The following is a 14,578-nucleotide window of genomic DNA, read 5'->3' as shown; positions in this document are numbered from 1 at the left end:
GGGAAGGTTTTCTTTATTAAGGAGCCACGTGGTCACACTCTGACAGGCGGAGACCCCCACGGCAACAGGCCCAAGTCTCCCGTGCATCTCCCCCTTCTATACGGTCCGAGGCTACGCCCCCATTCCCGAACTTTCTCGCTGGTTCTAGACCGCTCGCTCTAGCGGCAGACTCCACCATCCTCTTCCATCACCTGGCCACGCTCCTATTCTCGATCATTCCCGTAGCCACCAGTCCATTCATACTGCAGGCTGACTCCCCTGTCAATACCTCCCGTGGCCACTAGTCCACTCGTACTGTCGGTTGACTCCCCTGTCATTACCTCCCGTGGCCACTAGTCCACTCGCACTGCAGGCTGACTCCCCTGTCATTACCTCCGGTAGCCACCAGTCCCTTCGCATTCACAACTGATACCCCTGTCATTACCTCCCGTGGTCACCAGTCCCTTCACACTCACAACTGACTCCCCTGTCATTACCTCCCGTGGCCACCATTCCCTTCACACTCACAACTGACTCCCCTGTCATTACCTCCCGTAGCCACCAGTCCCTTCGCACTCACAGCTGACTCCCCTGTCATTACCTCCCGTAGCCACCAGTCCCTTCGCACTCACAACTGACTCCCTTGTCATTACCTCCCGTGGCCACCATTTCCTTCACACTCACAACGGACTCCCCTGTCATTACCTCCCATAGCCACCAGTCCCTTCACACTCACAGCTGACTCCCCTGTCATTACCTCCTTTAGCCACCAGTCCCTTCACACTCACAACTGACTCCCCTGTCATTACCTCCCGTAGCCACCAGTCCCTTCGCACTCACAACTGACTCCCCCGTCATTACCTCCCGTGGCCACCAGTCCCTTCACACTCACAACTGACTCCCCCGTCACTACCTCCCGTGGCCACCAGTCCCTTCGCACTCACAACTGACTCCCCTGTCATTACCTCCCGTGGCCACCAGTCCCTTCACACTCACAACTGACTCCCCTGTCATTACCTCCCGTGGCCACCAATCCCTTCGCACTCACAACTGACTCCCCTGTCACTACCTCCCGTGGCCACCAGTCCCTTCGCACTCACAACTGACTCCCCTGTCATTACCTCCCGTGGCCACCAGTCCCTTCACACTCACAACTGACTCCCCTGTCATTACCTCCCGTAGCCACCAGTCCCTTCGCACTCACAACTGACTCCCCTGTCATTACCTCTCGTGGCCACCAGTTCCTTCGCACTCACAACTGATACCCCTGTCATTACCTCCCGTAGCCACCAGTCCCTTCGCACTCACAACTGACTCCCCTGTCATTACCTCCCGTAGCCACTAGTCCCTTCACACTCACAACTGACTCCCCTGTCATTACCTCCCGTAGCCACCAGTCCCTTCACACTCACAACTGACTCCCCTGTCATTACCTCCCGTGGCCACCAGTCCCTTCACACTCACAACTGACTCCCCTGTCATTACCTCCCGTAACCACCAGTCCCTTCACACTCACAACTGACTCCCCTGTCATTACCTCCCGTGGCCACCAGTCCCTTCACACTCACAGCTGACTCCCCTGTCACTACCTCCCGTGGCCACCAGTCCACTCCCATTGCAGGCTGACTCCCCTGTCATTACCTCCCGTGGCCACCAGTCCCTTCACACTCACAACTGACTCCCCTGTCATTACCTCCCGTGGCCACCAGTCCCTTCACACTCACAACTGACTCCCCTGTCATTACCTCCCGTGGCCACCAGTCCCTTCACACTCACAACTGACTCCCCTGTCATTACCTCCCGTGGCCACCAGTCCCTTCACACTCACAACTGACTCCCCCGTCACTACCTCCCGTGGCCACCAGTCCCTTCACACTCACAACTGACTCCCCTGTCATTACCTCCCGTAGCCACCAGTCCCTTCACACTCACAGCTGACTCCCCTGTCATTACCTCCCGTGGCCACCAGTCCCTTCACACTCACAACTGACTCCCCTGTCATTACCTCCCGTGGCCACCAGTCCCTTCACACTCACAGCTGACTCCCCTGTCATTACCTCCCGTGGCCACCAGTCCCTTCACACTCACAACTGACTCCCCTGTCATTACCTCCCGTGGCCACCAGTCCCTTCACACTCACAGCTGACTCCCCTGTCACTACCTCCCGTGGCCACCAGTCCACTCCCATTGCAGGCTGACTCCCCTGTCATTACCTCCCGTGGCCACCAGTCCCTTCACACTCACAACTGACTCCCCTGTCATTACCTCCCGTGGCCACCAGTCCCTTCACACTCACAACTGACTCCCCTGTCATTACCTCCCGTGGCCACCAGTCCCTTCACACTCACAACTGACTCCCCTGTCATTACCTCCCGTGGCCACCAGTCCCTTCACACTCACAACTGACTCCCCTGTCATTACCTCCCGTGGCCACCAGTCCCTTCACACTCACAACTGACTCCCCTGTCATTACCTCCCGTGGCCACCAGTCCCTTCGCACTCACAGCTGACTCCCCTGTCATTACCTCCCGTGGCCACCAGTCCCTTCACACTCACAACTGACTCCCCTGTCATTACCTCCCGTGGCCACCAGTCCACTCCCACTGCAGGCTGACTCCCCTGTCATTACCTCCCGTGGCCACCAGTCCACTCCCACTGCAGGCTGACTCCCCTGTCATTACCTCCCATCACCACCAGTCCCTTCACACTCACAACTGACTCCCCTGTCATTACCTCCCGTGGCCACCAGTCCCTTCACACTCACTACTGACTCCCCCGTCACTACCTCCCGTGGCCACCAGTCCCTTCACACTCACTACTGACTCCCCTGTCATTACCTCCCATCACCACCCCCACCACCCCTCCCCCCAACACCACCACCCCCCACCCACCACCACCCCCCACCCCCCCTCCCCTCTTGTATATAAACACGCGCTGCAACGTCACGCCAGGCGGGGGGAAGTGACGACACCCGCACGGAAGTGACGTGCGTGTGAGAGCCCCGCCCCCCTCGTCCTAACCTCCCCCCCCCAAAAAAAAACCCGCGTAGCGTCCATCTCTGAGGCCAGACGGGAGCGAGAGAGAGAAAGACAAAGACGGACGCGGCAACGACTACAACAACAACAACAACGAAACAAACAAAACAACGGAGACTGGGAAACAAACAAACTCGCCCGTGGCGGAGGGAGGAGGCGAGGAGGAGGAGGAGGGAGGAGGAGGAGGAAACGACGCGGGCGGGAAAGCCGGCGCCGTTATGGCGACTAAACGAAAGAGGTAATAACATTTTTATTTGTAAGTCCGTTCTCGTCGTCTTTGTCTTCGTCGTCGTTGTCGTCGTCTTATGCGGCTGTTCTTGTCTTATTGTTGCTGCCGTGTTCGTCCCGTGCGAGCCGTGACATTTTCCCGCCTCCACGCGTGGGCCTAGAAGGTTCTCGCTGCGTTGTGTGGTGGTTTTTTCTTTTTAGCGGTCGTCGTCGAACGGTCGATCGATCGATCGATCGGCAATTGGGCGACAATCTATTTTATTTTGTTCGTTTTTGTTGAAACTACTACCCCCGACAGAATTTTTGTTGTAAATAAATTAAAATCATTTCGCCTCAGAAACAAAAAAATTTCGGTGGGGGGGGGGGGGAAATTGGGCCCACTGCTCGAAAATGCTAGAGCGGATAAGCGGACGAGCCCGCGCGCGCATTTCCCCATTGGTGTACCGGGCACCACGTGACGCGGCCGCGGCCAATGGGATCGCGCGGAGAGCGCGTGCGGGGTAGGAATTGCAATGGCGAGTGACGTCACCCTTTGTGGGGATTTTTGTTATATTTTGGTTAATTTAACGTTGGATGTGCGCGTTGGGTGTCTTGTCAACGCCATTGCAATTGCTACGTGCGTGTGTGTGTGCATAAATATGAAAGATATAGGTTAACTTCTGTAAGTTAATTGCAATATATCGTGCCCGTAATTTCCGCCCTCTTTGTAATCGCTGCTACGAGTGCGTTCTGTGTTCTGTGCCTGTAACGTGAGTGGATCGCTGCATGTGCAGTTGCTGGCGTGAGGAGTGAGTAGCGAGTGGAGTGTACAGTGAGTAGCGTGTGGAGTGTACAGTGAGTAGCGTGTGGAGTGTACAGTGTGTACAGTGTGGAGTGTACAGTGTGTAGCGTGTACAGTGTGTAACGTGAGTTGCGAGTAGTGTGTACAGTGAGTTGCGAGTAGTGTGTACAGTGAGTAGCGTGTACAGTGCAACGTGTGGAGTGTACAGTGTAGCGTGTGGAGTGTACAGTGTGTAACGTGTGGAGTGTACAGTATGTAGTGTGTACAGTGTGTAGTGTGCAGTGTGTAACGCGTGGAGTGTGCAGTGTGTAACTCGTGGAGTGAGTAGAGTAGCGTGTACAGTGTATCGGGTGGAGTAGCGTGTGGAGTGTACAGTGTGTAACGTGTGGAGTGTACAGTGAGTAGCGAGTAGTGTGTACAGTGTGTAACGTGTGTAGTGTACAGTGCGTAGCGTGTGGCGTGAGTAGAGTAGCGTGTACAGTGTGTAACGGGTGGAGTGTACAGTGAGTAGCGTGTGGAGTGAGTAGCGTGGTTGAGCGGGGGTGGACTCCACCTCAGCTTGTTGCGGTTATGCACTGTACTCAACATTGTCACTGGGGTGGGGAGGGGGGGGGGAGACAAAGGCGGCCGGGGCTGTTGCTGGCTTACAAACCACTCGGCACACTCGTGTGACACGTGCCGGCCTTCATGGGTGTTCGGGAACAGTATTTGTTCCCCAATAGTGGGTCGCCTCGACCTTAAATGAGTAGCTGGTGTGGTGTGTAAACATCGCCACTGGGGAGACAAAGGCGGCCGGGCGTGTTGCTGGCCACCCACCCCCTCGTGTGCCGTGCCGGCCTTCATAGGTACTCACCAACAGCACTTGCCCCAACAGTCTGTTCATCCTAAGCGGGGTGTCTTTGTGTCATCTCGGCAGAGGTCGCAAACGGGATTTGATTCCTTACCCGTACCCGGCCGCACCAGGGTCGCAAATGGGTACCCGGCTAGGTAGGGAACGGGTACCCGTTCCCTACCCGTACCCTACCCGAAATGAGTGACAAACGGTTACTCACCAGTGACTCACGGCCTACCCGTACCCGGCCGCACCAAGGTCGCAAACGGGTACCTGTACCTGGCCGGGTACGGGTAGCCGGGTATCGGGTAGGGTACGGGTATCGGGTACCCGGTTGCGACCTCTGCATCTCAGTCAGTTGACCCATGGCAACTTGGTCTGTTCCGTGACCTCCTGCCAGCGAGCCTTCGACACTTCACGTGGGCCTCAAAGTGCACCCAGCGTGGCACAAGTGCCGGGCTGACATCGCTGCCACTTCGTGGTCAAGGGCGGTTGTTGCGTGTGTTAATTTGGTTGTGGAGAGAGTGGAATTGTTTGCCTTACCTGGGCCGTGTGCTTCTGACCAACTTCGGTTTGGCAGCGAAGAACTTGCTCCAAATCGGTCGAGCGGCCTGTCGCTCCGCACGAAGCTCCCAGTCTTCTTGGCGACAAGCTCTGCTTGCGAAACGTGGACCACCTCTTGGAAGGAACACATCGGCTGATTTTACATTTTCTGCTTGGCCTGCCTCTGATCCATGCTGGATCGTGTGAGGAGCTCACACCCCTGAAATAATCTTGAGTGCTGTTGCATCGGTGAGCTCCGACAGGGGAGGCTGCGTTTGCTGGTTCACATCGCCCGCATGCCAGAGGTCGCAAACTGGTTTTGATTCCTTACCCGTACCCGTACCCGGCCGCACCAGGGTCGCAATCGGGTACCCGTACCCGATACCCGGCTACCCATACCCGGCCGGGTATCGGGTAGGGTACGGGTACCCGATTGCGACCTCTGGGATGAAGCCATGTTGCAGGCGCGGATGGGTTGATTCTCGGAACTTGAATTGTGAGAAGAGACAAGACGTTGGGAAATGAGTGACAAACGGTGACTCACCATTGTGACTCACGGCCTACCCGGCTACCCGTACCCGGCCGCACCAGGGTCGCAAACGGGTACCTGTACCCGGCCGGGTACGGGTAGCCGGGTATCGGGTAGGGTACGGGTATCGGGTACCCGATTGCGACCTCTGGTACCCGGTACGGCATGTAAACATCACCATTGGGGAGACAAAGGCGGCCGGGCATGGTGCTCCCCGCCCCTCACCTCGTGCGATGTGCCGGCCTTCATAGGTGCTACTCGCAAACAGCACTTGCCCCGAACAGTCTGAGGTTACATGGTGGGGGGGGGAAATTTATCTTTGTGTCTCTGTGCGCTTGCAGTAAGAAGCTCGACTCCCTGGTGCAGAAGCTGCAGGACTTCATGACTCAGTCGGTCGGCGAGGAAGAGGCGGAGGCAGAAATCATGGGCTCCGGTGAGTGTGTGCGGGTGAGCTGGTGGTGGGTGAGCGAGCGGGTGAATGGGGAGGTGAGTTGATTGGGTAGGTAGGTAGGTGAGCGAGTGGATGGATGGAGGAGGCTCGTGAAGGCCGCTGCTGGGCAGTTGGAGGCAGTCGCCCGCCACACAACAACGAAGGGCAGAGGAGCGACGCTCACAACAACGAGCGGAGCGCCGGGCGGCTAAAATGCAGCGTGTTGTCACAGTAGAGGGGGGGCACAGCTGGTCATCTCAGTCAACCCATGGCACCTGGGTCTGTCCCGTGACCTCCTGTCAGTGAGCCTTCGACACTTCACGTGGCCTCAAAGTGCACCTGGCCTGGCACAAGCGTCGTGGAGACGTCACCATCACTAAGTGGCTAATGGCGGGCGTTGTTGAGTGGGTGAGCAGTGGCTATGCGCGTGGCGGCCTGTAATCCAGCGCTGCGGCGGCAGTAGCCGGGGTTGGTGTATCACCCGTACACAAACGTTACGAAGCTCCCCATCTTCCCGTGGGCATCGATGAGGAGCCCGTACACTGACTTCGCCAGGAGAATGCCGTAGAGCAAATGTGGGCTCCCATCTGTTCGAGCTGTATGAGATCGAGCGTTGCTCCCTTGCACGTACGGGTGCTTTCCGGGTGCTGCGGTTTCCTCCTGCACAATAACGCTGATACTGGTAGGAACCTCCTGGTTACACCACAGGGGATTATTGTGTCTGTCCGTCCGTCGTGCAGGGAGGGGCTGGGTGGGGAGGGGCTGGTTGGGGAGGAAGGGGCTGGGTGGGGAGGGGCTGGGTGGGGAGGGGCTGGGTGGGGAGGGGCTGGGTGGGGAGGGGCTGGGTGGGGAGGGTTGGGTGGGGAGGAAGGGGCTGGGTAGGGAGGAAGGGGCTGGTTGGGGAGGAAGGGGCTGGTTGGGGAGGAAGGGGCTGGTTGGGGAGGAAGGGGCTGGTTGGGGAGGAAGGGGCTGGTTGGGGAGGAAGGGGCTGGTTGGGGAGGAAGGGGCTGGTTGGGGAGGAAGGGGCTGGTTGGGGAGGAAGGGGCTGGGTGGGGAGGGGCTGGGTGGGGAGGGGCTGGGTGGGGAGGGGCTGGGTGGGGAGGGGCTGGGTGGGGAGGGCTGGGGGGAGGGGCTGGGTGGGGAGGGGCTGGGTGGGGAGGGGCTGGGTGGGGAGGGGCTGGGTGGGGAGGGGCTGGGTGGGGAGGGGCTGGGTGGGGGGGGGCTGGGTGGGGGGGGCTGGGTGGGGGGTGGGGCTGGGTGGGGAGGGGCTGGTCACCCCGTGGTGCCCTTATAAAACTCAACGTTTAACCTACTCACGCCGGCTTGTGCCCGCCCTCACAGTCGGGCTTATTTGCGGAATACACCACGCCGCCGTTGACCCTGCAGGCCATTGACCGAGCAACCCGACGTTCCTACCAGCTCCCTCCGCAGGAGGAATATGTTTACTTGGCCGATAACTCCTTTATATATAGAGGATCACAGAGCTTGGGGGAGGAAAAATGTCGTGCCAGCTCAGCGCTTGGATGCCGCCTATCCTCTCGTCTGGTTCCTCCTCCTGTCACCTCGGAGTCGTTCTCTCTCTACGAGAGCGAGCGAGTACTGTGCGGCATGTTGCAAGTTGACATCACCGTCGTTATTATTACGAGTGAATGAATGATTTGATGATAAGGTCGTTGAGAGAGGAGGTAAGTGAGCGAGCGAGTTAGTTGGTGTGTAGGCGATTTGATAAGCTGTTGAGCTACTCTGTAAGTGAACGAGTGAGTGGATTGCAAGGTAGTCGAGTGAGTGCGCGGTTGAGTGACTTAGTTGGCAGGTAGGAGGCTTAGTGAGTGTTTTCGTAATTTAGTGAGTCCTTGGGTGAGGTCGGTGAGTAAATGATCGAGTGGGTGAGTTAGATGTACGTGGTTGGGCGATTCATTGAGTGAGTTGGTGACAAGGTAGTTGAGTGGGTAGGTGAGTGAGTGAGTTTGTGGGTAGGTGATTTGGATGTATGTGATTGGGCGATTCATTGAGTGAGTTGGTGACAAGGTAGTTGAGTGGGTAGGTGAGTGAGTGAGTTTGTGGGTAGGTGATTTAGATGTATCTGGTTGGGTGATTCATTGAGTGAGTGGGTGACAAGGTAGTTGAGTGGGTAGGTGAGTGAGTGAGTTTGTGGGTAGGTGACTTAGATGTATCTGGTTGGGCGATTCATTGAGTGAGTTGGTGACAAGGTGGTTGAGTGGGTAGGTGAATGAGTGAGTTTGTGAGTTTAATGGGTGGGCGAGTCGGTGAGTAGGTGGTTGAGCGACTGAGTGAGGCGTTCGGCAAGTGGTTTACTGAAGGAGTGGGTCATGGAGTGATTATGTGCATTGATGCTTGAGTCAGTGGATGAGTGAGTAGGTGGTGGGGGGGGGTAGTCGGTGTGTGAGTGAGTAAATTAATGAGTTTGTATTTGAGTTTTTGTAGGTTTGGTGGCTGAGTGAGTTGGTGAGTGGTTGCTGGTGGAGTGAGTGAGTTGATGGGTGGTAGGTTCTTTGTTAAGTGCACGAGTTGGTGGGTGGGTGGTTGAGCTAGACGAGGCGGTGAGTGTGTGCTCGGGCGAATGAGTCAGTGGGCCGGTGGCTGAGTGAGTGGATGAGTTCGTGGTTTGAGTGACTTTGTGGGTAGGTGGGCGGATGATTGAGTGAGCAAATGTTTATGGGTTGATGAGCCAGTGAGAAGATCATTTGAGGGATTAATACCTCCTTGCTCTGGTTTGCATCAGGGCCAGAGCCTTTTCAGTCAAATATGGCCCATGAATGTATTCATTTATACATGAGTGATTGGTAGGCCCAGAACATGACTCCCGCCCTCCACTCTTGCCTGAATGAACAGCCGTAAGAGGTCACTCAAACCAGGCAGGCGATCTAGGAAAGGGCAGGCCTATGAATTAAAATAATATTTGTGATTTCATTGTATACAAACAAGTAGTATATTTACACTATGAGACCTCCTTTACCAGTGGCAAAATATAGTGATAGGTTTTTACCCTTTCAACTGGTACAGAAACTGTCACCTTTATACAAGGCATCATGTTTGCAATAACCACAACGCAAGCAGTCAAAATGCAAACAAAGAGAAACAACTCTGATGATGACAAGGACAGTGCATATCATTATCATCATCAGAGTTGTTTATTTTTATTTGCATTTTGACTGCTTGTGTTGTGGTTATTGCAAACATGATCCCTTGTATAAAGGTGTCAGTTTTTTGTACCAGTTGAAAGGGTAAAAACCTATCACTATAAGTAGTATATTGCAATAATATGAAAAAAGAAGAATAGGTTTTACCCTTTCTGGCAATAAAGCAGGATATGTTAAGATGTTAAAACACCAAATTGAAACCTTTTTCAAGGAATCGGGCTACTGCAGTAACCACGCACGGGGCTCGTGATGAACATGCAAACACACGTAGATAGGAACAAGTGAATAAAAATAATAAAATAAACAATAAACTACGACGTTTCAATTGCTTATGTTGTTGTAGTTTGTGATCGAAACGCTGTAGTTTATTTATTTTATGTTTATTATTTTTTATTCATTTGCACCAATCTACGTGACTTTACCGAAAGACCCGAAGAATATGAATTCCTGCAGTCACAAAGCTACAAGTCATCTCCATAGATATAAAAGGCCAAGTTGTGATTATGTGTGTCTGTTCAAAATGTTTAGCGTACTTCCCGACATGCAACAAACTTGAAATTTGCCATGTGGGTACTTTCCAGACTGTACACCATGCAAACATTATTAAAATACACTTTTTTTTGGGGGGGGGGAGCTCAATAATTCAAATATATTTTGCCCGGCAAGTGAGCTGTGACGTCACATCTGTCACGTGACCCGCGCATGTGGAAGCGTCGCGCATTATAGTGTAGCGGTTAGCGCTACGAACCCGGCGACCCGAGTTCGATTCCCGCTCACGGCCACCACCGGCGACGATTATTTTAACCGGTCCTGGGCCTCCCCTAGGTCGACTCAGCCTCAAACGAGTAACTGGTGCGGTGTGTGAACATCGCCACTGGGGAGACAAAGGCGGCCGGGCGTGGTGTTGTCACCCACCCCCTCGTGTACCGTTCCGGCCTTCATAGGTGCTCGCTAACAGCACTTGCTCCTACAGTCTGTTAAAGCTATATGGGGGATCTTTGTCTTTGGAGCGGTAGTGTAGTGCTTAGTGCTATGCCGCGCTATGTACCCAGTGCTCTGAATTCAACTCCCACTCACGGCCAACACCAGTGACGATTATTTGAACTGGCCCTGGGCCTCCCCTGGGTCGACTGAACCTCAAATCAGTTCACATGGTGGAGTGCGTATTAAACATCAGCGCACTGGGGAAAGAAAGACGGCTGGGCGGGGTACTGACTGCACCACACACCCCCTTGTGTGCTGTGCCGACATTCATGGGTTTCTCCCCTCACGTAAAACAACCATTTAATGCCGGTATCGGCACCACAGCGGTTGTGCCAGGCTCGGTGCACTTTGAGTCCATCACGCGAAGTGTGGAGGCCTCTTCATCAGGAGGTCACGGGACAGATCCAGCAGGCGCCGTAGGTCGGCTGACTGAGATGACTGGCAGATGAACCAGCTGTGCCACCAAATCCGCCCGGCGCTCCGCTCGTTGTTGCGAGCGTCGCTCCTCTGCCCTCCGTTGTTGTTGGTGGGCGATTGCCTCCCAACTGACCAGTAGCGTTCTTCACGAAACTCCACAGAGGCCGATCTTAACACCGCTGGTATCGGTCACCGGCAAGCCCAATCAGCTCCACATCCTCCCGTACCATGTCAGCCCGTCTCTTCTCCAGCACGTGCTTGCGCCCCTTTTAGCCCCATTCTTTCTGGCCAAACAGAAGCTGATTGGGCATGCAGTGGCTGCCTGTATCTGCCCAGTAGCGTCCTTCACGAGCCTCCTGCACGCACGCGCACTCACGCATGCGCGCACACACTCACGCGCGCACACTCACGCATGCGCACACTCACGCATGCGCACACGCACGCACTCACGCATGCACACACGCATACGCGCACACACACACACACACACGCACACACTCACGCATGCACTCACGCATGCACACACTCGCACACACACTTGCGCGTCTTCTATTCCCCTCCCGTCGAGGCTTTTAACGGAGTTCCTTTTCAATTTGGATCTCAGCACCGCTGGGGATATTGGAAATCAGAAAGTGGCTCACGGTATAAATTGGTCTTTGGTCACCGGTTGTGATGTTGTTGTTGCAATGCCGATGCGGTTGTGTGTGTGGTGAGTGGTAGTGTAGTGATTAGCGCTACGCTGCGCTACGAACCTGGCGATCCGGGTTCGATTCCCGCTCACGGCCAACCCGGGTGATGATTATCTGAACCGGTCCTGGGCCTCCCCTAGGTCGACTCAGCCTCAAATGACTACCTGGTGCGGTGTGTGGTAAACATCACCTCTGGGGAGAAAAAGGCGGTCGGGCGTGGTGCTGGCCACCCACCCCCTCGTGTGCCGTGCCGGCCTTCATAGGTGCTACTCGCTAACAGCACTTTCCCCTACAGTTTATTAAGGCTACACGGGGGATCTTTGTCTTTGTGTAAGCAGAATAAGTTGAGCTAAGCCCTGGGGTGGCACGGTGGCTTCCTGGTCAGTGTATTTCCGCTACATACCCAGCGATGACCTGAATTAGATTTTCCAACTCCAGCCAATGTCGGTGAGGACTATCTGGGGAGGAGATGGAGTGACAATGAAATCAGCCACGGTGGCGAGGAGATGCTAACTACCTCACCTTGCATACAGGAGGTCGTGGGTTTGATCCTGACCCTGAAGACACCTACTGTATATTTGGAGTTTGCGTGCCTCTCTCCCCGTGGTGAGATGTTAACTACCTCGCCTGGTCTACAGGAGGTCGTGGGTTCGATCCCGACCCTGACGATGCCTGCTGTATATTTGGAGTTTGCGTGTCTCTCTCCCTCCCCGTGATCGCGTGGATTTTTCTCCGGGTCCTCCAATTTTGAGTCAACGTCACCACGGGTTTTGGAGTTATTTGGCTTTAAAAAAATCCACTTGATGATGATAAGCCACTTCTTTGATCTACCATTTGTGGTGACCAGGTCGCTCATTACAAAGTGCTCAGTGGTGGTTCTTACACCTGCTAAAAAAAAAACAAGTTTACAGTTTAGTTTTTAGCGCGTGGCGTGCAAAAGTGGAGGTGCTGGTGGGATCGGGGGAACGGGAGGGCCTTCACCCAGCAGCGGCTGCTGCTGCCGCTGCTGCTTGAAATAATGATGATTATGATTGTTACTCATCTTGAGGACAAGGTGGTATATGCACGGTGCTTGCTACTGGTCTGGCTGCACTGCCGTGCGTGGTGGTGCCGTGTGTGGTGCCGTGCGTGGTGGTGCCGTGCGTGGTGGTGCCGTGCGTGGTGGTGCCGTGCGTGGTGGTGCCGTGCGTGGTGGTGCCGTGCGTGGTGGTGCCGTGCGTGGTGGTGCCGTGGTGGTGCCAACGTTCGTGGTGGTGTGGTGCGTGCCGTGTGCCAATAGCCGGGGTTTTATGGCACTCTCGCGCGCCCGTATTGTGTAAACAAGCCCAATCTGCTCGGATTTAAGTGGCCTTAAAGTTTCTTTATTTGCACTAAAAAGATAAAAGCTAATCGTGTAGGTTTATGGTGTTATTGTACCGACTACTACTACTACTACGATGCTCAATAAGAGAGGGTGCCGTTTTCTTAATTGGATTATTTTACGTCGTAAGTGCAGCCGCGTGCACGCACGCTATATATTTTAAGCGACGCAAGTCGTGATTATGATAATCATAATAGAAAAAAAAACTTACTACCCTTGGCGCATCATGGGAAAGGGTGAGCAGAGTCGTTGATGGTAATGAGTGGGGAATAGAGAACGGAATATGGGATGGGATTCCTGGATGGAATTCCCCAAGACGGACAAAGCAGGGCTGGGGGCAGAGGTCGCAAACGGGTTTTGATTCCGTACCCGTACCCTACCCGTACCCGACTGGGTACGGGTAGGGTACGGGTATCGGGTACCTGATTGCGACCTCTTGCTGGGGGGGACGGTGGGGGGGGGTCACGGCTGGAGATGAGCGGCAGGCAGAGAGGAGGGCGAGGAGGAGGGTAGTGGTGGTGATGAGATGGTTGTGGTGATGATGATGATTTTCATGAGGCTGATGGTAATGATGATGAGAGGGTAGTGGTGGTGGTGATGAGAGAGTGGTGGTGATGAGAGTGGTGGTGGTGGTGATGAGAGGTTGGTGGTGGTGGGGATGATAAAATGGTGAGGGTGGTGGTAATGATGAGATGGTTGTGATGATGATGATTTTGATGAGGGTGGTGTTAATGGTGATGATGAAAGGGTGGTGGTAATGGTGATGATGAAAGGGTGGTGGTAATGATGATGAAAGGGTGGTGGTGGTGATTCTGATGAGGGTAATGGTAATGATGATGAGAGGGTGGTGGTAATGATGATGATGAAAGGGTGGTGGTGGTGATGGTGATGAGCGGGTGGTGATGATGAGAGGGTAGTGGTGATGATGAGAGGGTGATGATGAGAGGTTGGGGGTGATGGTGATGCTAATATCGATGAGAGCGTGACGACGATGATGACGTGCGTGCGCATTCTCTCGTCGTAGACGGCAACGAGGAGGAGGCTCCCGCCGACGCGAAGACGCCGCCTCTTGCGGACAAGACGAGAGACAAGGTGAGCCCCACTCCGCTGTTGCGTTGTCTGCACTCCACCGGCCCTCGCTGTTAAGCCAGACCAGGGGTTCGCGCAAAACAAAACGACAACAAGGCCCATTTTTGTTCTCCTAGAATGCCGCGTCGTTAACGCGTCGCGAAGTGGGTGATGCAACGTGTCGGGGAAAGCGGCACTCTTGATAAGGCGGACGCGAAACGGATGACACAACGCGCTGAACGTATCGGGGAAGGCACTCGTTATGACGCGGACGCCAATTGTGGATGGTGCAACGCGTTCGAGTGAGCGGAGAGCAGAGGTCGCAACCGGGTACCCGATACCCGTACCCTACCCGATACCCGGCTACCCGTACCTGTCCGGGTACGGGTACCCGTTTGCGACCCTGGTGCGGCCGGGTACGGGTAGGCCGTGAGTCACTCATTTCCCAACGTCTTGTCTCTTCTCACAATTCAAGTTCCTAGAATCAACCCACCCGCGCCTGCAACATGGCTTCATCCCAGAGGTCGCAATCAGGTACCCGA

The 14,578-nt window shown here is 55.0% G+C and overlaps 1 protein-coding gene across 1 annotated transcript in view; it reads left to right on the top strand.

Annotated features, from left to right (window-relative positions):
• Nucleotides 1-2,999: 2,999 nt before the first annotated feature.
• Nucleotides 3,000-14,578, top strand: part of LOC133357719 (uncharacterized) — a 62,415-nt gene continuing 50,836 nt past the window's right edge. Inside the window, exons 1-3 of the mRNA XM_061575814.1 lie at nt 3,000-3,252; nt 6,269-6,360; nt 13,993-14,060. Of these exons, the coding sequence (XP_061431798.1) occupies nt 3,233-3,252; nt 6,269-6,360; nt 13,993-14,060 (180 nt within the window). The 5' untranslated portion in view covers nt 3,000-3,232. The remainder of the gene's footprint in view (nt 3,253-6,268; nt 6,361-13,992; nt 14,061-14,578) is intronic.

This window comes from Lethenteron reissneri, chromosome 59 (genome assembly GCF_015708825.2).
Source record: "Lethenteron reissneri isolate LAM-NWPU_2019-01 chromosome 59, ASM1570882v1, whole genome shotgun sequence".
Taxonomy (NCBI): Eukaryota; Metazoa; Chordata; class Hyperoartia; order Petromyzontiformes; family Petromyzontidae; genus Lethenteron; species Lethenteron reissneri.
The sequence above is the reverse complement of the archived record's forward strand: the minus strand, read 5'-3'. Positions and strand labels throughout refer to the sequence as shown.